Below are 27622 nucleotides of genomic sequence, written 5' to 3' on the forward strand. Positions count from 1 at the left end.
ATAGGGTGGCGCTGCTGTCACTTTAGCTACCTTATTACATCAGTGAAGAAGAAGAAAAAGAAGAAGAAGAAGAAGAATAAGAGGGCGTTTTCAGGGCAAACAGGAAGTGAAGACTTTGCTCGAGTGTCTTAAAAAACTGAATTAAATATTATAACCAGGCGATACATTCACATTCATGTTTTATAATTATTATAACAGAGTTTTTGTGGCCGCTCATTGTCAAGTCAAATTGCGGGCGGATTGGATGAGCGTACTGCGCAAGGCAACCATGGCAACTACGTTTACGGACGTAGTGGACCCAACACTTGCCGTAGATTTTTTACGTAGAGCTGTGTTGTGGCTGGGAGACAAGAGAAGTTTGCTGGTTCACATGTTGTTGTTTCTAACAACCACAGCCAGTAAATATAGATCAGAGCTCACTGATATCGATTTCTGTTAAATGACGGATAATTAGTCTTTACGCTGTGAACCCGGAATCGTAGGTCAGTGTGGTGGAAGCCCTGCCATGCTAGTGTTAGCTTGTAGTAGCTTGATGCTGTATGAAATTGTCAATGGCGTTATATTAACCTTCATTTGAGACACAAGATGCATTGATCATTGAAAACCATAAGTTAAACATTCAATCATATGTCTTTGACAGCTATGGAGTTTCTCCCAGTGCTCGAGCCACTGGATAAACCCAAACAAGGCATGTGGTAAGTGAATCAAGATTAATTGCTGCAACTTGTGATCCTATTAAATGAAAAATTGCTTTTGCTCAAATGTTGTGGTTGTCCACAGGTATTCTTTGATACCCAGGGGAGGTGCTCCAGGTGTCGGTGTAGGTCACACCTGCACATTTACTTCATCTGGAGACGGAGACAGAGGAAGAATCCTGATCGTTGGGGGAGCCAACCCCAGTGGAAGTTTCTCACATTCACATTCCATAAATCTAGGTAATGTATATATGAACATTTGTCCATGTGGTGTTATTAAAACAACAAATTTGACCTTGGCTAAGACACTGTATATTGTATGAAATTACAATCATCACTGACTGTAATTTAGAGGAGTTGTAAGGCGAGAAGGACCATTTGTAGTGTTTCATTGCTGAATTTGCTTGTACCTTCAGATGAAATTTCTTTATAATTTTGTTGTGTCTGACTCTCACCAGATAATCATGAATGGGACATTCCGGAGTGGGAGGGTTTGGAGGCACGATATGAACACTGCAGCTTTGTGCCAGAGAGCTGCCCACAGAGCCTGTGGGTGTTTGGGGGTGCACAGTCGAGTGGCAATCGCAGTTGTATCCAGAACTTACAGCTCACAGGTAAATCCCAACTTGTGTTTACCTGGTTATATGTTTATGATCAGATAGATTTCACAAATAATCTAGGCTGTATTCATTGGAATTGCTGATGATATGAAATATGAAATCATCATCATGTTTTGTTGCAGTGAAAACCAGCAGACTTTGCTGTATGATAGTGATGCATAAGTCTGTTTGGTTTATAACTGTGCTGTAGAAAATACTGTTTCGGTGGAATCGTTAAACGAGATGATTGTACCTTGTAGGGCCATTGCTTTCTATAAATTGAGAACAATCCATTCTGTAATTTCTATTCTTGTCCAGACAGTAGCGCTCACTGGAAAGACGTGTCAGTAAACGGGACGCCCCCTAGTCCGAGGACATACCACACCAACTCAGCCTGCCTCGGGGACACATTGTATGTCTTCTCTGGAGGTGAAGCAGGAGCTTCCCCTGTGTCCGACCAAAAACTTCATGTCTTCGATGCAGGTTTGTGTTAAATTTAAGTGAATTTAAAAGAAATTGAGATCTTCGAATGAAAAATAAAATAAAAACTGAGCGTTTTGTGTTTTGGCCAAAAGATTCTACCAAACTCATTGGTATAAGTAGTTTTCAATATTTTTTAATTAAAACAAGATTCCAACAAGTCATCACTCAGGAATTTTTTATAGAAGAAACTTTTCTTTTTCATACCAGAAAAAAGAACTTCAATAATTTGTTACTTTAATGTGAATCTGTTCTAGTGTCTTTCACCTGGTCCCAACCAGAAACACAAGGCAGACACCCACCAGCCAGACACGGCCACATTATTGTAGCAGTGGGTTTGAAGATCTACATTCACGGAGGCATGGCTGGAGAAAAATTCCACAATGACATGTACTCTCTCGACACAGGTAAGCCTGAACTCCTCCATCAATTCATTTCAGAGGATTTAAGTTTTAAGCCGCCTTGCAGTTATCTCAGATGATGATCACAGTGCAGGGGGGAAACTCTGTCAAAACTTTGAATTGGAATAGTTAAAAATTTGCTTTTCTGTTTAGGGAGTATGAAGTGGGAGAAAGTGCAGACCAAAGGGGATATCCCACCTGGAGTGGCAGCCCACTCAGCAGTGGTGCTGGGAAAGAACATCTACATCTTTGGAGGGATGAATACGGATGGTGCCAGCAACTCCATGCACAGATTCAACACAGGTATCCTGCCTTTAACAAATGTTTTCTTCAGTATATATTTTACACCTGCTTATATCTGATCTTTCCTATAGAAGTGAAGCAGTGTAGCTCTCAACCAAAATGTAAAAGATTATCTGCACACTTAGTGATATTATACTGTCTGCTTTCAGAAAAAAGTAGATGGTCCCTAATAAAGTTCAAAGGAGATATGCCACCAAATCGCTTGGACCACTCAATGTGTCTGTTGCCCTGGAAGGTGCATGAAGAAGAGCAGGTCGACAGCCCTGCTGCCTCGGAGACTATACATCTGGCCTTTGTATTTGGAGGGATGGACACAACAGGTGTCATACATAATGACTGTATTGTGACTGTTGTGACATGATTGTAATTTTAATTCACTCAAATTGTAATAAAGTGTTTTGACTCCATTATTGAAAACCTTACAAATGGTTAAGATGTTTCTAAACCTTATTTACATATTAATATGAACATTGTTTAGCAAATACTGACTATAGTCCTGTGAAAAAGCTGGATTTTTATTTATTTGAGCCAGTCATCAATGTTTGTCAGTATTTATGCAAAATATTGTACCCTAACATCATAAATGAATGCATGAGACAACTTTATATATATCAAACATTTATTTCAATGTCTTTCCCGAAGTACAATGACCAAATTCAATAAATAACTTTTTATAATTGCCTGTGAACACAATGAGCCCTTGATCCCACAGACACTGTACTCAAGGGACCCACAAATACCTGCCCACCCACCCCGCTAAGCCCCTCCCCACAAGAGAACCCTAGTCGGACTGCCTGAGAACAGCAGCAGCAAGCCTCATATTGGGCTGATGAATATCTCCACCTTCCAGCAAAGAGAACACCTCTCTCGCACACTGAAAACCTTTTAAAAGTCTTTCTTTAGATTCAGTATGGTTGTTTGTTATCGCCACCCCTTCCCAACCGTTCCACTCACTATTTGAGTCCCATCAGTCCAATATGTACATCTAGATGCCACTACCAGAGAGGCAAGGGGCGACAGAAGAGATGACTTAGATGACTTCAAAACCTGCCTACAACTCATCCTTCTCCTCCTGCTCGCTCTCAGCGCCCTCAGGTGGGGGGCCGCCTGCACTGCCATAAAGCTTGCTGATAATGGGCTGCACCACTTCTTCCAGCTCCTTCTTCTTGGCCTGGAAGTCTTCCAGCTCAGCCTCTTGGTGCGACTCCATCCACTCAATCTTCTCCTCTACTGCCTTCTCGATGATTTCCTTGTCTTCATCAGACAGCTTGCCTCCAAGTTTCTCCTTGTCGCCGATCTGGTTCTTCAGGGAGTAGGCGTAGCTCTCCAGCTCGTTGCGGGAGTCTATCCTCTCCTTCAGCTGCTTGTCCTCATCTGCAAAGCGCTCAGCGTCATTCACCATGCGCTCAATGTCCTCAGGTGTCAGGCGGTTCTGGTCGTTGGTGATTGTGATCTTGTTCTTGTTGCCTGTGCCCTTATCTTCAGCTCCGACTCGCAGAATGCCATTGACATCGATTTCAAAAGTGACTTCAATCTGTGGTACGCCACGAGGGGCAGGAGGGATTCCTGTCAGGTCGAAGGTTCCCAGCAGATGGTTGTCTTTTGTCAGAGGACGCTCACCTGGAGAGAGTTAATAATAATTAAGCTCGGGTAGTGTTTAATTTTTCTTTCTGCATACAAGGAAAATAAAAAAAATTCGTGGAAGAGTTTTTTATTTACAGTGTAATGTCCAATTCTTACCTTCATAGACCTTAATGGTGACAGTGGGCTGGTTATCAGAGGCTGTAGAGAAGATCTGAGATTTCTTGGTGGGCACCACAGTGTTCCTGGGGATCAGTTTGGTCATGACTCCTCCAACTGTCTCAATACCAAGAGTCAGCGGGCACACATCCAGAAGAACCACATCACCTGCAAGAGAGGAAACGTTTAATAAACTGGATAAAATTGAAAGCCTGGCTCAGTGTGAAGAGATACTATTATGAGGGTAATGACTTACCAGTGTCCTCCTCTCCAGAGAGCACTCCAGCCTGCACAGCAGCTCCATATGCCACAGCCTCATCAGGGTTGATGCCCCTAGATGGCTCCTTGCCATTGAAGAACTCCTTCACCAGCTGCTGAATTTTGGGGATACGGGTGGAGCCTCCAACCAGGACAATCTCATCAATGTCAGATTTCTTCAGGTCAGAATCGTCCAGCACCTTCTGTACAGGCTTCATGGTGGAACGGAACAGGTCCTAGAAGAATACAAGACATGGTTAATAAGCTTACCAAAAATATTAACAGTTGTAAGCTGTGTTTATATAATTTAACTGTTACACTATGACATACCATGTTCAGCTCTTCAAACTTGGCACGGGTCAGTGTCTCAGAGAAGTCTTCTCCCTCAAAGAAGGACTCGATCTCAATGCGGGCCTGGTGCTGGGCGGACAGTCCCCTCTTTGCCTTTTCAACCTCACGACGCAGCTTCTGCACAGCACGGTGGTCTTTGCGCACATCTTTGCCTGTCTTCTTCTTGTACAGCTTGATGAAGTGCTCCATGACACGCTGGTCGAAGTCTTCACCTCCCAGATGAGTGTCACCATTGGTGGCCACCACTTCAAATACGCCATTGTCGATGGTCAGGAGGGAGACATCAAAGGTGCCACCACCCAGATCAAACACAAGAATGTTCTTCTCGCCGTCCCTCTTGTCCAGACCATAAGCTATGGCAGCGGCAGTTCTAAAAGAAACAATGATGGTTGTCTTTAAATATAGGCAAGAGGGGAAAACACGTTCACACCATTAAAAAAAAAAAATCAGGTGATTAAATTATTTTCATTGGACACTTACGGCTCATTGATGATTCTCATAACGATCAGACCAGCGATGGTTCCAGCATCCTTAGTGGCCTGACGCTGGGCATCATTGAAGTAAGCAGGGACGGTGACCACAGCGTGTGTGACCTGAGGGTGAAAAACAGGAGAAAATTGGACTCGGTTCATGGTTTATTTAGGAGTTGAACATTCTTTGATGCATTTTCTTAATCATTTTTCATACCTTCTTGCCCAGGTAAGCCTCAGCAGTCTCCTTCATCTTAGTCAGCACCATGGCAGAGATCTCCTCAGGAGCAAATGACTTCATTACGCCACCGCCAATGTCCACCTGGATATGGGGCTTGCTCTTCTTCTCAGTGACCTAAGAAGAGAAAACTTCAAGATTAATATCCAAGTACATCACTTAACCACTACCTGATGATCTTTTGACCACACAACCACAACTATTATGAGCAGAGACTGACCTTGAAGGGAAAGTACTTGATGTCCTGCTGCACATGGGCGTCCCCCCAAATGCGTCCAATCAGTCTCTTGGCATCAAAAACTGTGTTCTCAGGGTTAGAGGTCAGCTGGTTCTTAGCGGCATCCCCGATAAGGCGCTCGCCCTCACTGGTGAAGGCCACGTATGATGGGGTGATGCGGTTACCCTGGTCGTTGGCAATGATCTCCACACGGCCATTCTTGAACACTCCAACACTGAAAGAAAATAATGTTATAGATTAGTGTTATTTCATTTCAAAGATGCATTATTACATTAATTTCTATAAGGATATAACAATCATGCAATGATCAGTCTTTTCCTCACCATGAATAGGTTGTGCCCAGGTCGATTCCAACCACAGTCCCCACTTGTTCCTTCCTGTCGTCGTCATCGGCAAACGCAGTGCCGGCGACCAGCAATACGACCAAAAGCAGCTTCATCTCCGCTTCTTGTTAAGCTCGGATCTCCAGAGAAAACCTGAAGAGAAGTAGAACAATGTAAAAACGTGGCCTTGCTAACGTGACGTGGGCTGTCTACCTCCCAAATTCACGCCCGCCGACAGCTTATGCTAATGTTACGGGTCATTCATCGGGCTTCAGACCTGTGATGGCCGGGACCTCGGCTAATGAATCCCCGCAAAACGTCAAACAATAACCGTCGGAAGAAATGAGTTGCTGAACTGAGCACCCACTGCTTTTATTCATCGTTAGCACGTTCTTCCTGCACTCGCCGGTAGCTAGCTAACCACGTTACAGTGTCTAGCCGGCATGTGGGTGTAAATATTACAGTTGAGTATTGTTTAAAGTATGTTATTGTGATGAACGGTACATTGCAGTCACAGTAACTGTACATCCGGATTTACAAAATACACGAAGCCCTTCGGTTAAACACATCGCTCTCCTCCAATGTTAGCTTAGCTTCCTTGATGGTGTTTGCCTCGTAGAAATTATGAATTATTACATTTCCGCGTAATCATATTCACAACAGGAGTATACGTACTTGAACCGGAGTATTATCAGCGAGTCCTCGGCCTTGACGCTGCCTCTACGTGTGTTCTCTCGTTGCAAAACGTATCTTCTCCTCTCTGTGTGTTCTGTACTCTTTTCTCTGTAAAGTGATTTTCAACGAGAGGGTCTCTCCCAATTTATAAGCAGTCACTTCTTCCCCGTCGTGGAGCCGCGCGATTGGCCGAGCGGCTGTTCGTTGGAAGGCGCTTATTGGTGCCTCCCAGTACGCTGGCCGCCGCTGATTTGATGCCCGGCAGGTCGCGTCGACGTCACCACTTTTGCACCACCGCCGCCGACGCTGATTGGCTGTCTGTCGGCCAGCTCCAGGAAGTCTGATGGTGCAGCGACACGCCATTCATCCGACCAGGGCATGGCTGCATTTCCACACTCCATACATCATTAGTTCATGTTGCTTTCTTTTCCTCTTTTTAAAACAATGACCCCGACCTGTAAGAGGGCAGACAGTCAGTCTCACTCTGCTGTTGTTTCCACCTGTGTTGGTTTCTAATGATGACTCGCTGCTATGAGTAAGAGAAGCATAAACCCAGTGTAATATGTGTGACTAAATGGCCTAAAAGCAAAAATGTTGTTGCATCAGTTGAACTGGATTGACTGGACGTTGCATCAGTGACAATTACGTTTTGACACAAACACTCTCCAGCCAGCGATCACATACAGATTTCACATAAACTGATATATTTTGCACATTTGCACATAAGCAGGTTACAGGTTACATAACACATCAAACACCTACAGTTCACTGGGTCTGTCATATGGTCTACTATCTCAAAAAGTCAAAATGGGTCAAGGTTAGCCAAACGGTTGCCAGCACGACACCACACAGTCTATATGATACCTTTAAAATGTGCAGACTTACATTGCTAAAATGTGTGACTGTAAATAAAAGCATTAAACAAGCATTTATTGAACATCAAAGGTATATGAAATAACTTTCTACTTTCTTGCTTTTCTCGACAATGGTGTATGTCTTGATTATAATGTAACCTAATGTGTCTATTTTCAACTGACACACATATGCTGTTGAGCCAACTCTGGTTACTTATGTGGTATCCGAAATATGAGGAAGACAATGATCATTCTTTAATAAGGGGATCTCGGTGAGATGAATCCACGAATCAGCGTGTTTCGAGATTTTTCAATTAAAAAAATCGCGGATATTATTGCAGCTGCCTGTTTTATTGTCTATTGCTGACTTATACAAAAATTTTACACACTAAATACGTCTTTTTTTTGTTTCAATACATTTCTAGCAATGACAGGGAAGAAACTAAATATGTGAAACCATTCTGTTCTGTTGTTTAAGGAATTTTACTTTCTTGAAAATTCCTGAAATGGTTCAGATTAATTTTTAGACCCTTAAGAAGAAAATTTGTGAAATAATATTAGGTAGAGGAACCTATTAGATATATATTTTTTGCCAGACACAGGCTACCATTATTCTCTATTCGTCTTTTTTCATGGTGCTCTATCTTGGGCGTCACTCAACCATAGCTGAGTTCCTGGCTTACAGATATGAAAGGTTTCCAAATACAAATCTGTTAGCCTCTGATACAACCATTGACTTTCATTTTCCCTGTTGTGCTAAAGAGTAGACTACTGGGTAAAAAAAATGACATTTTTGATGAGCTATAAAGGAGAAAGAGGGTTTGCCTGTATCAGCTGGGTCTGTAGTGTTCCTCTCCTACATAGTGATGTTACAGAGTTAGAAATTTTAGTAACAGTTTGGATATATAAATAATTTAGCTTTATAAATAAGTCATCCTTCTGGGAGGACTGAACAACTTCAACAAAATAATTTCTGTTGATGTTATTGTTATGTTTTTATATAATGACTGAAATTTTCACTGATGCTTTCGTTCGGTCTGACCTGATTTGCACAGTTTGAGACGGACAGGGTATCAGACTTAACACTTATTAGGGCTGAGCACTGACAGGCACTGACAGACAGTGAGGACCTATTGAAATTGTAAGGATTATCATTATTATTTTTTAGGCAAATTAATTGGCTTTTTGAGGCTTTTAACATACTCAAATTCTTACCAAAATTTGCAGAAAATTAAAATCATCCTGCGCAGAAGCGGACTTGGCAGGATTAATTTAATTTAATTTAATTTAATTTTTTCATTATTTTCATTATTAAGTTCTGCCAATTGTAGGGGTTCAGTCTCTTGCCAGTGACACTTCAGCAAGCAGACGGGGAAGAGTGGGGATACCTGTTCATACACATGAGAAACTAAGCACAGGAAGAAGATGGACACATTATTGTGTGTGTGTGTCTGTGTCATTCTATGCTGCTTTTGATACACATTTCTGCTTTACTACATATATTTGACTTACTTAAAAGTTACTTTTATATTTTTGGATTGTTAAAAACCTATTGTTAGAGAATAAACCAGTAGTTTCCAGCCTTGGCTTCTGACGACTTACAAGAATCACAGTGTTGGAGACATTTAATTTTATATAATTCTGAAAATTCAATAACATTACCAGCATATCATCAGTACTATTACCATCATCTTGCCACTGCACCTTATCTGCCTATTTATCTTGTGTTTCTGTTTTTATTCTTTCTACCTCAATATTTTTATTTTTATTCTATTGTATTGTATTTTATTGTATTCAAATGTACCGGCTGCTATGATGACTTAATTTCCCTTCAGGGATGAATACAGTAATCTATCTATCTATCTATCTATCTATCTATCTATCTAGTTTATATACGGGTAATCAAATAAATGACATATTGTTCCCATCAACTAGCACAAAGAGTAAGGGTCACTCATTATTATGTAGATAATATTTGTATTCTGCTCTGTTGATACAAATGTACTGGACACAGATGCATTTGTGATCCAGAGGCCTCAAACTCCGGAGTCTTTCTTGCTCAAATAGGTTTCTTGTTCCGCAGCTGAGCTATATTTACAAGTTATGTTGGCACTGTTTGATTTTCTCTTTCAGTTTTTTCTCACCCAGTGTAGGAGGAGCTATGACACCGCTGCATGAAAGTTTTAGGAAGTGATCAAATGCAGAAATATATATTTAGAAAAAATTCAAGATTTTTATTTATTTATTTATCATGTGCACAGCAATTACAGACAGCAGTCACTGGCAATGCAATTATTGTTACAGGCTCCCTTCTAGCCATGCTCATAAATATTTGAAAATCCACCAAAGCAACAAAAAAAAATTGAACATAAAAAATGTAATAAAACTAAATTCTTTAAACTAAAATAAAGAATATATACACACACATATGTATTATATTATATTTTTTTCATAACATAATATTGTGGTTGTCTGACAGAATACAACTAATAACAGATCGATTCATTCTTTACTAGTTCTGCACTGCACACATGAAAGCAAAATTAAAATAGAAAAATATATATATTTGGATTCGAAAATCTAACAAAGACAAAATTATTCCTGCTTGCTCGCTCTTGATTATATTAGCTGAAGAAATTATTTTATTTAACTGAACAAATTACTTTGTTACTTTATTACTTTGGTACTATTGATTTATTTAATTTGATCTCCTCCCTCTCCTGCGCCCCCCACCGGCGGAGGCACCAGCAGGCACCGGACTGATGACGTGGTTGGGTCGGTGGAGCAGAGCAGCAGGATGGCCGACCAGAGCAGACAAATCAAACTCGCTGCAGCCAAGAAAAAGGTAAAAGTCATTTGCAACTGGACCGGTTCAATGCTTATGGTTCCGCTGTGGTACACCGGTTCGCGGTGCTGGTGTTTTTTTGTTCCGTTTGGTCAGCAATCTACCCTCGGTGCAGGGGTGTTGTCATTACACGTCGCCCGACCTCTGCGCGGTCGCTTCTCCCTCCCAGCCTCACTCCCCCTGGGCTTGCAATGCGCAGGAGAGACCGGTGCTTCTCCCGGGCCTGGGCTTGTAGCATGAACTTTCCCAGATTATGTGGACTATTTTTAGTTCGCGGAGGCATTTGCAACATTCCGCGTTGTTAGTCTAGACAGCTTTTACTCGCTTTGCCTATTGGTATCTTTGTATCCAACGTGGAATGTAGTTAATAGCAAACCCTGGCATGCTAACTAAGGCTGGTTAGCAACTTGGCTAACTATCAGTTGGTGCTGTGTGAGTGTATAGACTCAGCGGACGTGTAGCTTTCTATGTTGTTTCACAGACGGGGCTCAGTTATCAAAGTAAGCAGCTACCAGACATTATTGTTTAAGTAAATACTGGTGTTAGCATTGTAGCGCAGCTAGCCGGATAGGATGACGGGGACTGTTTTGACAGCTGACACCCCTCTTCCCTGTCCCGCTGTGAGCTTTAGCTAGGTGTGCTGTGAGGCTAGTCTCAAAGATGGCCTTATCTACTGTGGAATGTTAGCTTCGGGGAAAATGTCTCGTCAGCAGTCTTGACTACAATCGTCCTGACTTAGTGGTCGTGGTGAATAAACGTGACATTTTGCTGCAATTCAATGTAAAGTGCTTTACAAATCGCAGCTCCAGTGGCCCCCCCCCCCCCTTTGACTCCTTGTGGTACCCAACGACAGCTGTCACACACAGGCCTCATGGCCAAAGCACAGGGGACAAACCCACTCAGGCACGAGAAAGTATGTTTCAGATGTCTCATGTCACAAACTGCAAATAGATGATCGTTCTTTGCCACAAAGATACCAACCCCATCTTGTTTGGTTTAGAACATTAAACCAGTGAGCAAACAGGTCAGAGTGACTTTCAATAACTTGCTGGCCGTGGTTATGCATTCCAGTCAACAAATGAAACCGGATCTGTGGTGTAGCTGGTGTATTGTCAGACATATACCCATTCATTTAGCTTGACAATACCCTACAGTGATTAGAGATTAAACTGGATGTCTGCAAGGCTATCTATCTATCTCTGCAAGGCTGAACGTTTGGAACAAGTCTCAGGGTTGAATAATTAAAACAAAACATATGGCTTTTGTAAATCAGGAAGCAGAGGTCAAGAAGTACTCGGTGCATTCGTGTTCACGCATTCATTGTTTCCCCCTCTCATGTCCTGCTCAGCTGAAGGAGTTTCAGCAGAAGAGCTCCCCTGCTAGTGGAGGAGGAGAGAAGGGTGGAGGAGGAGGAGGAGGCGGCGGATCAGGGGCCAAGAAGAAGAGGAAGGGGAAGGGACTGAACCAGTATGATGCACCTACAACAGATAGAAACTCCCCAATCAACGTAAGTCTTTCCTTGATCATCTTCTTGTCAATCTGACCTTCTGGGTCAAATAACAACCTCTCTTTGTGCTTGACAGCCTGCCTCTGTTCTGGTTATCTCTGGTTGGTCAAACCCAGTGTGAACATGTTAAACTCAGTCTTTTGTTTGCTGTTTACAAAAGACAAGCAAAGGATTAGTGCATGTGATGTCTTGAACTTACAAACTGTATTGCTTCAATAGTCAGTGACTTTAGTCTGATAGATATACAAATCCAGAAGAGTTGATCATAGAGTTCTTTATTATTTGTTTTCTTTAACTCAAATGATTTATAATGATCTCCTTGGCCATTGATATAAAATGTCACCGGGTGTGAACCGATATGGTTGAATTACTGTCAAGTTGCCAAATGTTTTCCTCCAGGCAATTAATGGCACACAGTGCCAACCACACAGCAGTATTAACATCTACTGTGTTTGCTCACCAGGTAATGGATTGAAAATAATGTTTAATCCAGAAAGACTAGAACACTGGAAAAGAAGCCGATTGTTTACCCTTTGACCATAACAGTTGCCATCGTCAGGTTATAATGCAAAGGAAGAATTTGGGAAATTTGTTTTGATTTTGTGCGGTAAGATAGTCTTGTGCAGCAAAGGTGATCTGAAGAACATGTATATTTGAGTTATAATCATTAACGCATAAAAATAAACATTTAATGTTTGATAATGGTTAAATAAGTAAAAGTAACATTTTGGAAGCAGTGATCACTCAGTTGTTTTTAATTTGTCAAAAGTAACAGGAAGTAACATGGCCAGTGGTTGTTTAGGCTGATGAATTTGAAAACCACTGGCTGAGTGAGGACACACAGTGAGGCATGTGACTCCAGCACTTTCAAACACAGCGATGGGCACGTAGGTCAGTTTTCCACAGACCATTTCAGCTAGTCCAACATTTTCTAATCGTAACTGAAATCTGGGGCGAGTTAGTTTGAGGAGCTGGTTTAAGAGCAGCAAGAGATTTGTAGTCTGAGAATAGTAAAACGATGCACCGTCCCAGAGCTCTTATTTTGATGTAAGTGTTTACATCTGTAATTTTTCTTTTGAATTGAACTGCAATAAAATGCAGCTGATAAATATTGACTTCTTGGGAGCAGCCTCAGTTTCTCCTCATCACACTTCCTCCTGTCTTCCGGACCTCCTCTTTCTTAGATTTCTTGTAGCAGCAGCTTGTCTGTGCCTTTCTGTGTCTTAAATCACTATCACTTTCTAAATCGTCCTTACCTCTTTCGCCATTTTTTTACTCTCTACCTTTGTTTCTTCTTTCCTGTAGTTTGACAGTATTCTCAAAGTATTTAATCAAAGCAATGGAGTAGCCCTACCTCTTAATGGCAGAAGTCAGGTGAGACTGTCTTTCTCTCTCCCTTCCTTCTTTGGTTCCACCCTGCCTGTTTTAACTTCCTCTGCATCCCTCTGCTGTAAATACCTGCTCTTCACATGGTATTTAATACTGCATCTCGCTTCCCCATTTTTACCTTCCTTTTACATCAAGTGCACTTGTTCTATGTCACATTAAACCGAGAGCATGATGGCGAATTTGGGTTCTTGCTTTGGTGCTGTGCTTTTTAAATACTTTTCAAGAGGGCAAATACAGGTTTAGAAACATGGAGGATTGTGTTATTGAAGTATTGTTGGTGATCACTTGGAGTTCATATTTCTATATAGAAGTGCATTGAAGATGGGAATGAAATGCACAGTGGCTGGCAAGAGTCTCAGTATTGTGTTGTGCTGTGTTATCTGCATCTGGGTGCATGATGCAGGCATGATTCTGGGAAAACCTGAAATGTGTGTACTGTCTTTTCATTTTAACCATTTTCATCGCTGCTTTTGTGTTTGCTGCTTGTTATCTTTGCCTTTTTTGTAAGCACTTGTTACTTTTTGTACAAAAGTCAAAGTAACATAGAAAGATTAGTCAAAGTTTTTGATGGAGCTCAATAGGTAGTAGTGGTAAGTATAACTCGCTATTAGCTATAGTTAACTATAAAAGGTCTAGTTTGTCCAGTTTGGACGACTGTAAAAAAAACACCCCTCCCGATTTAAATATAAAGTATTTAAATATTAAGGAACCATTGTAGGGTAAAGAAAACAATGAAACACACTAGCGTAAACATAACTAGGATTATTTTATATTCAATTTCTGCCAATAGATCCCTTTCACCTAAATCTTACACACTGAAACTTTTAAGGGTTAGGGTTAACCCTAACCCTAACCCTTAAACCAAGTCAGTACATTAATAAACCTAATTCCCTGCATGCACGTATTGTCTTGTACATCATTATTGTCTTGCTCTTGCTTTTTAATCATGACTGCTCTTTTTCCTGGCATGAAACCAGTGTGTGCATTTTTCTGTTTTATGTGTCACCTCAGACCTTTGCTGACGTGGAGCCCATGGGGTCTTCAGTTCCCCAGCTGCTGGAGGACCCAGGGGCCGATCCTGGCCGTGGCTCACCTGAGTCTAACGCTGCTGTGCCTAACACTACTAATAACCCTGAGTTTGTCGCTCACAACGCTGCCCTGCAGGTGTGTCTCTCACATCGAGTCATTGTGTCTCTGTCTCTATTTGTCTTCCATCTCACAACTGTCACATTATAAGCCTTACCAAGATGACTCTAATAAGTCTGATACAATTTGCTGAAATGTTTCTAATATAAGAGTGTGATGATGGGATAATCCAAACCGTGCTTTTGTTTTTTTATGGTGCTTTTTTGTGCTTATCACACAGATTATTTTTTGCTTATCACACAGATTATTTTTACATAAATTTGATCATGACATTTTTATCTGCCATTCTTTCTCTTTAACTCAATTTCTTCTTTCAATTTGTCTCTCTCTCTGCAGGACTATCCTGATACCAATGGCAATGAGAGTTTAACAGAGGAAAATAGGTGAGGGACTTCTCACTGCCACTCAGACCCTTGCATCTTTTCATGGAGAAACTCACACCACATAATACAGGGACATAATTATGCATGTCCAAGTTCTAAGTTTTATGTTATGTTTTTGTCTAGTTTTAACTGTATGCTATAAATACAGTTAAAACTAGACTTTTTTTTCTACCAAATATTAAACAATATTTTCAGTTATTGTAAATTAAGTATTGCACCATATATGCAATTATAATAATGTCTCTGTGTGTGTTGTCCTGCAGACCACTGTCTTCCACAGAGAGCCTGCGGCAGCTCTCACAGCAACTGAACGGCCTGGTCTCTGAGGTTAGAGCTCTCTCATTCACTCACTCACACATTTCTTTGTCATATCGTGTTATGGTTTTTTAACAGTAACACACCACAACTGATTTGCATTTGCAACAAGAGTGTGTCACAAATTTGCCAGCTGGTCTAAATGGCCTCAAGCACGCCGACGGCAAAAACTGAAGCACCAAGCCAGATTTAATATTTCCTCTGATCTTTGGTTTAGTGAAGACAGCAGCAAAACAGAAAGTGTGTTTTTGGTCAGGTTTCTGAAACTGTTACTGTATTCTCTAAAAGTCATGCAGTGTGATAATTTTTCATTTTGACACAACCATCATTTTTAACATGAATGTTTACAGAGTTATAAATGAAAACTAACTGTTATGGACTTGATAATGCCTGTAGGGTCTATATATAAACCTAACTTGAAAAACACATGCTGATTTCTCTGTATTGGAACGTCATCAACGTGAGGCTCTGTGTCATTTCAGTCATCTGCTGCGTATCAGAATGGAGATGGTGCACCCGTTCTCAATGAGAGAGAAATGGAGGTGAGATGGACATCTAACTCAGATTTTCAATGAACCAAAGACTTACTCTGAGATTTGAAACCTGCAATAGAAGTCAGTCAAGTCATACAATAGTCCCACCATTCTATAGGATTTACAGCAGCTGTGATATGAGGCTTGCTTTTCTGCAGTTCTCTGTTACAGTTATAACTCACTTTATAGTTTCAACTCAAAATCAACATATTATCACCAAAATTAAGTTTAGCTACCTATCTGAAATGATGATACTTGTGTTTTTAACATAAGCTGGGTAATCAACCACTAACTCTGTGAGGGTGACCTTCCTGGCTTTTTGTAATTTAATTAACTACACAGAGTGCGTAACATGTTCTTTCCAAGAATTTCCAAGATTAATGACATTTTTGTCCTTTATACACAGTAACTGGTAAAGTGGTCTTCCTGGGGCTGGCTAAAGAAGGGATAAAGAAACTTGCCCCTATGCACTATTTAATGTTATTTCACTGATCACAGTTATAGGAGAGAGAGACTTTATCTGACAAACTGAGGTCATTTGGATCATGTCCAGATTTACCTAAATAGGTCTTTATCAAGGTTCCACTAGTTTTAACTGCTTAACCACCATCATATATTTAAGTTATCTGTCACGACTCATTATTAAAAAAAACTTGTAAAAGTATTATTGTTTACCTCCATGTTAATGATTCACATTTTAAATTTCCACCTTCCATATGTTATTTATTTGACTCCTGCCACTGCACTTTATCCTTCTCTCGTGTTTTTTTTGTATTGTTTATTTTTTTCTTTCCCGGATGCATGTGTGCACGTGATAGAGTCGGAACCAGGAGCTGGCAGCCGCCCTGGAGTCCAGCAACCTAACAAACTCTCAGCTCAATATCCAGCTAGACCAGCTGGTAAGCAGCAGCTGTGTATGTGTGTGGGTGTGTGTGTATTTTCCTGCACGCCTCTGTGATCGGAGTAACACCATACTTAACCCTTTCACTATTTAATGCCACAGTAGTGCATGTCCTGTATGTATTCTTTTCATCACCTTGAGTAACCTCACTGGATGAAGTCATGTATGTTTTTCATGTTATTTATTTATCTTTCTCTTAAGTTGACATAAACTCATTTCGAACCTAAGCATAAAGTGAAGCCTTAGGAGCAGATCTGATTAAAAATGATTTAATAAACGTACTAACAGCAATAAACTAATATACATATATAAATAATTATAAACGCAAATGATCTATAAACCAGGTTCATTATTTGAATCCTTCATCTCTGTCCTGTCTGAGGTCTTTGGTTCGAGAATTTTACTCATGTTTTATAGAATTGTGTTTCACTGCTTGGATGCTGAATGACATGTTGATGTTTCCCAAACATAAATTGATATCCTGTTGATCTGGCAGGCAAAGCAATCTCAGGAGCTCACAGATCAGCTACAAAAGGTAACCAGTACTTTCCCCCATCTCTGTCTGCTTGACTGTCTGTTCATTACTGGCCTCATTCCTTTCCAGTCTATACTGAATTTTCACCTCCTTCCCAGTCATTCAACCTTTTTTTTTTCTACCTACAGGAGCGAAAAGAATTTGAGCAGAGATGTTCCAAAGAGCAGGGAGCCATGCGCGAACAACTGCAGGTAAGGGAGAGAAACCTCTCCATTCCAATCCTTCCTCTTCTATTACCAGAAAATGCAGTTCATTTTATGTTGGGATTTAATGAGGGACTTCAGTTGACATTTGCTGACTCAGAGAACTGTGCTCTATGTTTGTATTTCTTTTCATTAGGTTCACATCCAGACTATTGGAATACTGGTATCAGAGAAATCAGAGCTACAAACAGCACTACAATACACACAGCACGCTGCACGGCAGAAAACAGGTCTGTGTGTATTTTAAGAAGAGGTGCATTCACTCGAATGGGAATTTTTCATCTTAGCAAGACATTAACCCCCTCAGCGGGTAATTCAAAGTTTGTGTATGTGTCTCTCTGTGTGTGTAGGGGAGGCAGAGGAGTTGAACAGCCGTCTGCAGTCAACAAAGCAGAGAGTGTCAGAGTTGGAGCGAACCCTCTCTTCTGTCTCAGCACAACAGAAACAGTTTGAAAAGGTTTGCAGTCAATAGACTCCCTGTAAACACAATTCACTGTGAAATGAGTAATGCAGAGGCAACATATAAGACCAGCTTAAAGAATTAACACAATCAGCTACATGAATGTTATTCAGATCGTCAGCCTCACACAGAAGCATGGCCCAAGTCCTTTGTTTCAGTGAAAAATATTTTCTGAGATGTTTTTGCCTCCTGTCCAAGTGTCTGTTATTTTTAATAAATGTTTTTCTTATTGTCCTCAGCACAATAAAGAACTTGAAAAGGAGAGAGACAACCTGAGACTAGAGGTGTTTAGATTAAAGTAAGTCTGTTTATCCTAGAATACTTAAGGAGACATGTTCCTATAAGATTTTGATGTTTGGGCATTTAAATCCATCAAATTCTACACAGAGCAACAGGTGGCATGAGCCAAGTGTCCCAGGTCTTATGAGTATCTAATATACTTTGTTTTTGCAGCAATTTGAGTGAGGAGTCAAAGCAGCAGAGCTCCGAGCTGTCTGAGAGGCTGAAACTGACGTCACAAGAGAATGGAGCGATGAGGCTGGAGGTGGAAGATCTTCGCAAGAGGCTCGAGATTGGTGACCTCATGATGCAACAGGTATGTTACACCAGACCCACATTAAATCTCTTCCCCCTTTAGTTAAACAAAAAACAAAACATTTTTATGTATAAACCCGCATTCAATACCGGTGTTTGTCCTTTTCATTTTTCATTAGTACTCCAATCAGTCAGATCCCAGCAGTGCCAACCAGCAGGCGCAGTTACTGGTGGAAGAGAGAGAGCAGCTGGAGACTCAAAATCACCAGGTCTGTGTGCAAGGACCTTTCTCTTACTGAGCCCTCATACATACACGTTGCTTTAACACTCAATGTTCTGCTCGCCTGACTCTTTTTGCTGGCATAAACGTGTTGTTGGTCGTCATACAACAAACCATTTCTCCTGGACACACAACATAACCAGATGAGCATTCACCAGGTTCATCATCTGCCTCCTCTGTCAAGGCATAATTTGACATTACATGTCAGGCAGGAACTCTATTTGCGTAAATGTGATTTGACTGGCTTGGACCTGCTCTTGAGTATTTGTTTGCCTCCACTGCATCTTGAAAAGTTGAGCTTTGCTCATCTTCTGCCACACCGAAAAGCAAAGCAACAAAACCACAATGCTATTCGACAATCATGACATCACTCAATTCAAAGTTAACGAGAAGCTTGTCTGTTGAAGGCTTTAATACGTATTAGTGCTCAGTTACATTTATCTACATACTTCTCCTCTTTGTCATTCCACATGCCTAGTTGGTGTATAGATAACTTAAACCTCAGCCACATTCATAATTTTCATGTTAGTATTTGCATATAATAACACATAATGACTTGACAATTATAATTACTTGCTACATTAAGGTTACAAAGGTTTTTACGTTTGTTTAATCATTTAAAAATAAACCACCCACAACTACTATGAAAGTTGTGTCTGAACCAATGCCTGTTTTTCCTTTAGAACCAGAAAGTCTTGTTTTGTTTACCCATTTTCCTCTTTTATGTCTTTTATGATTTGTAGCTGATGGAGTCGATTGGTCAGCTGAAGACAGAGAGGGACTGTTATGCAGAGCAGATCCAAGAAGAGGGCCGTGTATGGAAGGACAAAACAGAACAGCTCCTAACACAGGTTACTCACTAACTTGTTGGCTGTAGTTTAACAATAAAGAGAGTGCTATGTCCTTTTAATGTTCTTCATTTTTTAAAGCAAACAAAAGACTTATTAATGTGTCTATGCAGGTGTCATTGGTTGCAGAGGAGAGGGACAGAAACATCAACCGAGTCCAAGAGTTGGAGGCCAGCATCACAGAGCTAAAAAACGCTGCAGGTAATAGCTGCTCACTTTCCTCACCTACTGCGCCTGTGTCCTCGTTACTCTTCATTCGACGGTAGGATTAATAGAATTGGTTCTCCGCTGATCTTTGAGAAACCTGCACCTGATTAAGGAGCTTGTTCGATGAAGGAGAGCGACTAAAGCACTCTGAATCATTAGTCCATTTTAAGTGAATTGTTTATTTAATGCTGTAAATCAGTGTGCTCCAGACTTTGTCCCGCCACAATGCTAGATTATACTTATTGTCAGACATTCAGTTTTTGTATGATAATGAGTCATTTAGCGCTATATTGAAAGCTGTAACAGACTTAATGCCGGCATCTTGCAAGTGGCACAGCTACCATAGTGAAGTGTGTATCAATGTAGCAATATTACAAATTTTGAGAACTTTCATCCTTCTTTTCATCCAGCGTTACTGTCCCAAGAGAGAGAGGCTCAGGGTAATGCAGAGCCTCCGTCCCTGGGACCATCAGAGAATGAGGTGGCTCTGCAAGAGCGCCTCGACAGACTACAACAAGAGAAAGAAGACCTGGTTGAACAGTATCAGGCTCAGGTATGCACCTCCTTGTTTTCTTTATTCCTAAACAAATCTAGATCTATAAACAAATGTCATGTGATCCACATACTGTATTGTAACAGTTTTAAAGAAATCTAACCTTAGCCTTTGTAACATTTCTCCCCAGCTGAGAGACAACAAGCAGCTGAGCCGCATGTGTTCTGAGCAGGAGACGCGTCTGGGAGAGATGGAGCAGCAGGTGGAGAGCCGCACCCAGGAGGGAGAGGACCGTCGCCGCATGTTGGAGGATGTTCAGTCAGACAAGGCCACTATTAGCCGCGCCCTCACCCAGAACCGGACACTGAAGGACCAGCTGGCTGAGCTTCAGAACGGTTTTGTCAAACTGGTGAGGCTGTCCATCTGTCCTTTTCTAATGACTTGTTAGAATTTGTATTCAATTATTGTATAGAAAAGGTTTTTATCTGGGACTCTGTAACAAAGTGTTACATAACTTCATGACAAGCGTTACCTCAAAGGGTGGGACACTTCTGCCTTCAAGCCAAAGTGTCTTTGTTTGTACAGACTAATGAGAACATGGAGCTGACCACTGCCATCCAGTCAGAGCAACACGTGAAAAAGGAGCTGGCTCGCAGGATGGGTGAACTGCAAGAGGGACTGCACAATGTCAAGGAGGAGGTATGGTCACACGCCACTTCAATTGCATTTGTCAGAGTTTGAACTTCAGCTGACTTCCCTTTCCTTCCTTGTATGTTGTTAGTTGTCTTTTCTATACACGTTCTCTGCCACATCCATAGAGATGAGAAACAATGCCTTGACCACACAGTCATTATCTCTCTCCTCTTGCTCTAATCTCCATCTCCATTCCTCCACCTCCAGCTGGAATTGAAAAATCAAGAGACTCAGAGTGTGATGGAGCAGAGGGACCAGGTGGTGGCTCACCTGCAGCAGTACTGTGCCGGCTACCAGACCCTGGCCTCTGAGAGAGAACAGGTCCACCGACAGTATCTGCAGCAGTGCCAGCTTATGGACCGGCTGCAGCACGATGAAAGCCAGGGCCGTGTGCAGCTGGAGATCACTCACTGTCAGCTCAAAGAAACGCAGGTGTGTGATTCAGGAATAAGAGGTTTATCTCCAAACGTGAATCTATTTAATTTGAATGTGCTGTAAAACCCCTGTTTCTGTCACTGTTCATTCTTTATCATTTTTACGAACAGTTCGTTCTTCATTGTTTCAATGACTCCCTGTCTCCCCCTACAGGACCATTTGGAACAGTTGGTCAGAGACAATGAGCAGCTGAAGTCTGACGTGAAGGAACTTCTCCACAGCTCAGCTCTTGCAACGTCACCGAGAGACCAAGGTAAGAATTATCTTAATCAGGGTCCTAGCACAGACAGTGCGAAGGCCGTATTGCTTTTCGTTTGATTATTCAGGAAATTGCATTTTTGACTGTGTGAACACACTCGAAAAATCTTTGCGTAAACTTAGTAAGCAAAGGAAAAACTTAAGAACAAAGGAAAAACTTAAATAAGGATTAATTCGGGAATACCTAAAATAGTTAATGATGAAATTCATTCATTGCAAAGATATAGTAAATAAAAACTGAGCCGGGTCACTTTTGACCCATGTTATGTATCAAAGGGTTGAGATAAATAGGAATTAAACTTGTTTGTGACTTACTATTTAACTCTACCCAGGCTTTATATAAAACACTTAAAAGGATATATTAAGCAAATAATTATTGTTCCCAATTTGGTTTAATATCACAGTTTCAGTGTTCATAGATTCCTTTGGTGTCTTAGACTGAGGTGAAAGATGTATACGATCTGAAGAGGAACAACAGTCTGTATGTAGTGATAGTGATGGCACCAAATACTGCCTAAAAGAGGTAACCCTCGTTTTAGTCTTTAATTCGATTTAATTATACTTATAGGCAGGGCAAGCCGTTTTTAACCTGTGCTCTATATACAGTTATGGACAGTTAGAATTGCTTCAATCTCACATTTTAAATGTGACCAATTAGTTTTACATGTTGGAATTATATGTTTAAGAAAGGGGAAACAATATCTATCCAGCTGTCTATAAAAGTCTTCACAGCTTTAATTTGTCATTATGTCATTAAGGGGATGGAGTGGAAAGCCAGTCCCTGCAGGAGAGTCCAAAGATGTCCTCCTCCATAGTTATCCCAGAAGACTTCGAAAGCCAGAAAGAAATGGTAAGGAGGGTGATGGATATTTATGGAAATATGCTTAAGGAATTTATTTCTCCCGGCCGGGGGTCTCTCTGCGGAGTTTGCATGTTGTTCCTGTGTCTGTGTGGATTTTCTCCTGGTACTCGGCTTCCTCCCACAGTCCAAAGATATCTGTCTCTGTTTGTTTTCCCGGCCTCTCGCCCAATGTCAGCTTGGATTGCCTGTACCTTCCTCCTGTGACCCTCAAAGGATGATTGGTCTTGAAATAAAGAAAATTTATTTAAACGAGACAAATGTTTTTTTCCTCCCACTTTCCTCATCACCACTTCCTGTCCCCGTGAAGGAGGAGTTCATCCGTGGAGCTCTGGTTCACTTGGAGGAAGAGAGGGACGAGGCCAGGAGGCTACTGGAGGAGGAGCACCGGCTCCACATGGCAGCCCGGCACCAGGCCGCTGTGGCCCTCAGCCTTGAACACCAACACCACAGCCACGAAACTGCTCATGACCATAATCATGAGCACGATCACACTCACAGCCAACACGGTCACTGTGAACACAGTCACGAGCATTCAGGTGAGGAAGACTACATCGTTGGTCTGTGTGCAAGTCTTTCTGGTTATGTAAATACAATAATGTGTACTCTGTTCTGTCCCCGGCTTAGAAGGAGGAGTTCCAGTTGAAGTTCATCAGGCCCTGCAGGTTGCCATGGAGAAGCTTCAGCATCGTTTCACGACCCTCATGCAAGAGAAGGTGGACCTGAAGGAGCGGGTGGAGGAGCTGGAGCATCGCTGCATCCAGTTGTCTGGAGAGACCGACACCATAGGTGAGACTGAACAACAGCACAGAGGGTCAGAAAGGGGCACAAATTCTTCACCACCATGACAGTTAGTGGTGCAATGACGTGCTCTGTTTGTCTCTTCAGGGGAGTACATAGCCCTGTACCAGAATCAGCGAGCCATCATGAAGCAGAAACACCAGGAGAAGGAGCATTACATCAGCATGTTGGCCCAGGACAAGGAAGAGATGAAGGTCGGTTATTGTTACATTTCAGATTATCATCAATGCAGTACAGTGTCGTCCCATTCGCTGCTGATGTTGAAGCATTTTATCTTTCAGTTTTCTCTCATACTAACATTCAAAGACTAAAACACCGTTGTGTCTCTACTGTGCATCAGGTGAAGCTGGTGGAGCTGCAGGATCTGGTGATGAGGTTGGTGGCGGAACGGAATGATTGGTATAGCCGCTACGCCGAAGCTGTAGCTGGCACAAGCAGGGTGAACCCCGACCTGCTTCCTGTTGGGGAAGATCACACTCATCCAGAGCACCATGGGCACACAGACATGGAGATTGATGCCGTCAGTGGAGCAGGTAGGCACAGCCAGGATAATGTTCTATCATGATGCAGATATTCTATCCTAAATCAATACATAAACGGTTTGCCATTAATGTGTGTGTGTGTAAAGGAAGGAGTCGGTAGGTTAAATGTGTCCTCTCAAGCCACATGCAGCCAATGAGCTGAGATGTCTTTTCTACGTTTTCTCAATTTTTCTGCCAAAGAGAAGGATTCGGACTTAAGACGTTTCAGACATGCCCTCCGGTTTAAATGCAGAGAATGGGCTACGGAGTTTACCTGCAGTTTGCCTTTCACACATTCTCAACACAGCTTGGGGTTTTTGCACAGACACGTTCTCTACAGCAACAAATCCTCAGAATTATACAGGCGAGAGGTGGAGGTGCAGCAGGAAGTGGCGTGGTGATCATATTTACAGCCCCCCGACACCGTCATCAGCTCTAATCACCACAAACTGTCCTGGCATCTTACTCCGTGTCTTCAACATGTGTGTCATCCCTTTTTCACTTGGAGATATTTTGTTTTGTTTGTTCCCTCTGCAGAAGCCATTGAGGTCATTCCTCTCTCAGAGTCCACCACAGGCCTGGAAGCCCCCTCCTCCCAGGCACTTTCGACCAGAGCAGCCCAGACCGACTCCAAGCCTCTGGGACCCAACGAGGACGGCACTGCGCAACAGATCATGCAGCTGCTCCAGGAGATCCAGAACCCCCAAGGGGCGCTAAGATCCCCCCCCTTCCTCGGGGAGAACCCCTGCATCCCCTTCTTCTACCGGCCCGACGAACAGGATGAAGTCAAGATCCTGGTGGTGTGAGGTGTGGGTATGAGAAAGGTGTGAATGTGTGTGTGCGCTAATGGACATGTCTTGAAGTTTGGGGAATATTGAACACCACCGTTTACCATGTTTATATCTAATAGATCATATTCACAAACACTTGGATACCTTACAGAAGAGATCACAGATAGAAGAATGTCTCTGACCCAGTTACATTACAACACCCCCTCTTTGTTCCGAGTGTTGGCACGATTGTGTGCATGGTTACAGAGAAAGTATTTTCTATTTGCTCTTTTTATGTTTTTGTTTTTGGTTCCTGATGCTCTTCCCAGAGAAGAGATAATCTGTATTCTTGAACATAATCTGATTATTCTCACTACCGCAATTTTCATTCCCCATGCCCTCACTCGTCCCCCATCTTTACACATAAGTGCAATAAAGGGGCATGTGTTCTGTGCCCCTACTGAAACAGTACTTAAAGAGCTGTTTTGAATTAGCAGCCTGTGTGTGCAACTTTGCTACAAATCTCAGTTTTACACAATTCACTGTACAAATGCCAAAAAAGAGCATTCTGTTTGACTGTAACAAGCTGAATATTCCCTGTATGTTTGTGTAACATGAAGAGAGAGGAGGAGAAGGGTGCAGCAAGACAATATCAGGGGTGGTGGTAGAGTGAGATTTAAGTGAAGTAAACAATAGAACTTAGTAAGCATAAATGCTTTTTTAAGTGAAGGTGCTGTTTCCAAATCGAAAGCACACAAGTTAAGGCTCATTCAACCTGAAGGATGTGTTGATTTCAACATGCCCCCCCAATGTTGACATGGTAGCTACGTAATACATCCACTAGAGGGCAGCACGTAGCTGCCTGTAGGTTATTACAACTGGCAGACTTACTCCTCAAAGACATCCTCCTGTCTTATGGTCGTTTCATTTTTCACTCATTAACTATTGGCTACACTGCCCCCTACGATTTCCGGCGGGACTGCTCCGTTTCATCTGTGTCTGTACAGAGCAAAGATGAGCCTTAACACGATCTTGTTCAGGAAGACAGAGGCAGGTGTTGCAGAATGATGCTGTCCCTACAACTCCCCTCTCTTTCATTGTCCTTTTCCTTCAAACACTGAAAAACAATTCGTACCTTGATACAGTGCAATGTGTTGATATATGTTTGTGTAGCGTTGATGTTAAACCGAGAAGTCGCCATCGTTATTATTTTTGACTCGGCGAGAGGATGAGGTGAAACCCAAAGACCCCATGAAGAAAGAAAAAACATTCTGTTATTGTGGCATTATTTTCTCCATTGTTGCTGAAAACAACAACAACAACACAGGGGAAACACGACTTTCAGACACACAACAAAGCTCCACGTTCTACTTCTACAGGTTAATATGTTGAGGTACAGAATTTGAGGAAGACTTGTGACTTGTGATCACGATCTCAATCAACACTTCCATCACTCAAAGCTCATAACCAATTTATTCTTCATCTTTATTCCTCAGCTTCTGTTTCACGGGGTCTTTAGGTTTCTAAACAAACTAACCATGATTACTAGGAGCCTGTTCTTTTTTGTTACGATTATCTTGTATCTCTACACATCAGAGATGAATTAATGCACATCCTTTACAACTGGACTGTGTGTGCGTGCGCGTGTGTGTGGGTCAGCGTCTGTTGTTCTGTGTGTGTAGAGCTGTATAAGATTATATAAGTACGATTGCACTAAAACTGTACAAAGCTTCTCCGTCGGCTCAGTTTCTACCACTGAGCCTCCGCGGAGCAAACGAGGAATCCTATGATGCATCGCTCTGTGCGCTGAGGGTTCCGGCCGAAGCAACTTAATTTAAGTGAAAGCGCGCATGCGAGAGACCAAGGTGTGTAAACACGAATTGAACATTAGGATCGTCATGACGTTATTCCCAGACCTTTGGGACCAAACTGAATTTGAGAACATGAGCAACGTTTCATTTTTCTCAAGGAGAGAAGTAAAATTCATATTAAGATATCATCAAATTGTCCATCGATAATCGAGTAAATCTCCTTGTGGTGTTAAATAAATGAGAAATCACAGAGGACTCCAACATCTGGACTGATGTTTCTTTCACCTGATGACACGATGAGCGTTCAGCTTTAAGAGAGAGATAAGATTCCCAAGTTCAAAAATGTAGATCAGAGTGTAGGACTTTTTACATCCTCTGTTGAGTTTATTTCGAGGCAGAGAACCATTTGTGACCATATGAAATTTCACACGCGATATTGATCACTAAAAATAACAGTACAGAAGTGATCAGTGCAGATTGTGATCAAAATGTAATGTAATGACAGAGTAAGGTGAATAGGGGCCGTCTACCTTAAACAACATTACTTTGACAGTTGGTTTCTGACTAGATTTACTTCTTTACTCTCAATTTTAAAATCCCTCGCTTCTTAGCATTCTGTCACTTTTTGTTTTTTCTCTGGAAAAGTGCCACAAAATGAATTATTGTTTTGTTTTTGATTCTGGGAGCATTGAGACCAAGCTGGTAAATATTTATATAAATATACGAAAAAAAATCCTTTTTAGTGGTGTTTCTGGGACTTGTAAATGAAAAGGTGAAATTACTACAGATAAAGTTACTTCCCACTCTTTCTGATTCACTGTTAAATATGTTCCGTGTGATTGAAACAAATAGGAATGAGGAAGCATTTATTGTCTTTACCGTAAAAGAGGCAGTGTACATACTGTAACTGTGTAACATATTGTATATTCATTATGCCTGGTGTGTGTGTGAGTGTGAGAGGGGGTTTGTCGGCAGTGTGGGCTGTGTCTACGTACAGAGCCCACACTTTGGTGGTTACTGACCGGCTGTGATTTAATACAAAGATTGACTAGGAAAAGAAAATCTATTTATTTGAAGTAAGTTAGAATCTGAACTAATCACTTTTAAAGTCAAATTGAAGCGAGTGTTGGATGGAAATGAAGGATTGTTGTTCAGAGAACTGATTTGTCTGAGGGCGGCTTCACACAGAAGCTTTCTGATTTTGTTTTTTTCTTTCCTTGAGTAATAATTTCTCCCCTTCTCCTGAATAAAACTGATTGAGCAACTGAAA

At 41.6% G+C, this 27622-nt stretch overlaps 3 protein-coding genes across 5 annotated transcripts; 2 read left to right on the plus strand and 1 right to left on the minus strand.

Annotated features, from left to right (window-relative positions):
* Positions 1 to 81: 81 nt before the first annotated feature.
* Positions 82 to 3157, plus strand: rabepk (Rab9 effector protein with kelch motifs). Its single transcript, XM_053410774.1, has 8 exons — positions 82 to 482; positions 641 to 695; positions 781 to 935; positions 1154 to 1309; positions 1613 to 1777; positions 2032 to 2181; positions 2329 to 2478; positions 2628 to 3157. The coding sequence occupies exons 2-8, from the start codon at positions 643 to 645 to the stop codon at positions 2837 to 2839; spliced, it is 1041 nt and encodes a 346-aa protein (XP_053266749.1). The 5' UTR covers positions 82 to 482; positions 641 to 642; the 3' UTR covers positions 2840 to 3157.
* Positions 2973 to 6929, minus strand: hspa5 (heat shock protein 5). Its single transcript, XM_053410773.1, has 9 exons — positions 6772 to 6929; positions 6097 to 6249; positions 5756 to 5987; positions 5515 to 5652; positions 5308 to 5420; positions 4807 to 5197; positions 4475 to 4712; positions 4219 to 4386; positions 2973 to 4098 (listed from the first exon to the last, which is right to left on the minus strand). The coding sequence occupies exons 2-9, from the start codon at positions 6210 to 6212 to the stop codon at positions 3530 to 3532; spliced, it is 1965 nt and encodes a 654-aa protein (XP_053266748.1). The 5' UTR covers positions 6213 to 6249; positions 6772 to 6929; the 3' UTR covers positions 2973 to 3529.
* Positions 6930 to 10350: 3421 nt separating this feature from the next.
* On the plus strand, positions 10351 to 27622 carry golga2 (golgin A2). 3 transcript variants are annotated; one of them, XM_053411936.1, is made up of 27 exons: positions 10351 to 10470; positions 11819 to 11977; positions 13283 to 13351; positions 14849 to 14895; positions 15159 to 15222; positions 15693 to 15752; positions 16562 to 16642; positions 17141 to 17179; positions 17308 to 17370; positions 17519 to 17612; positions 17733 to 17839; positions 18082 to 18140; positions 18296 to 18437; positions 18556 to 18645; positions 19400 to 19507; positions 19618 to 19705; positions 20122 to 20264; positions 20395 to 20613; positions 20790 to 20903; positions 21105 to 21329; positions 21486 to 21585; positions 22349 to 22440; positions 22760 to 22988; positions 23077 to 23238; positions 23338 to 23444; positions 23591 to 23783; positions 24309 to 27622. In XM_053411936.1, the coding sequence occupies exons 1-27, from the start codon at positions 10423 to 10425 to the stop codon at positions 24575 to 24577; spliced, it is 3171 nt and encodes a 1056-aa protein (XP_053267911.1). In that variant the 5' UTR covers positions 10351 to 10422; the 3' UTR covers positions 24578 to 27622. The 3 variants fall into 3 exon arrangements, with proteins under 3 accessions (XP_053267911.1, XP_053267909.1, XP_053267910.1); XM_053411934.1 differs by lacking the exon at positions 13283 to 13351 and adding an exon at positions 14378 to 14530 and having other exon boundaries at positions 10370 to 10470; XM_053411935.1 differs by lacking the exon at positions 13283 to 13351 and having other exon boundaries at positions 10370 to 10470.

This window comes from Pleuronectes platessa, chromosome 19 (assembly GCF_947347685.1).
Source record: "Pleuronectes platessa chromosome 19, fPlePla1.1, whole genome shotgun sequence".
Lineage (NCBI taxonomy): Eukaryota > Metazoa > Chordata > Actinopteri > Pleuronectiformes > Pleuronectidae > Pleuronectes > Pleuronectes platessa.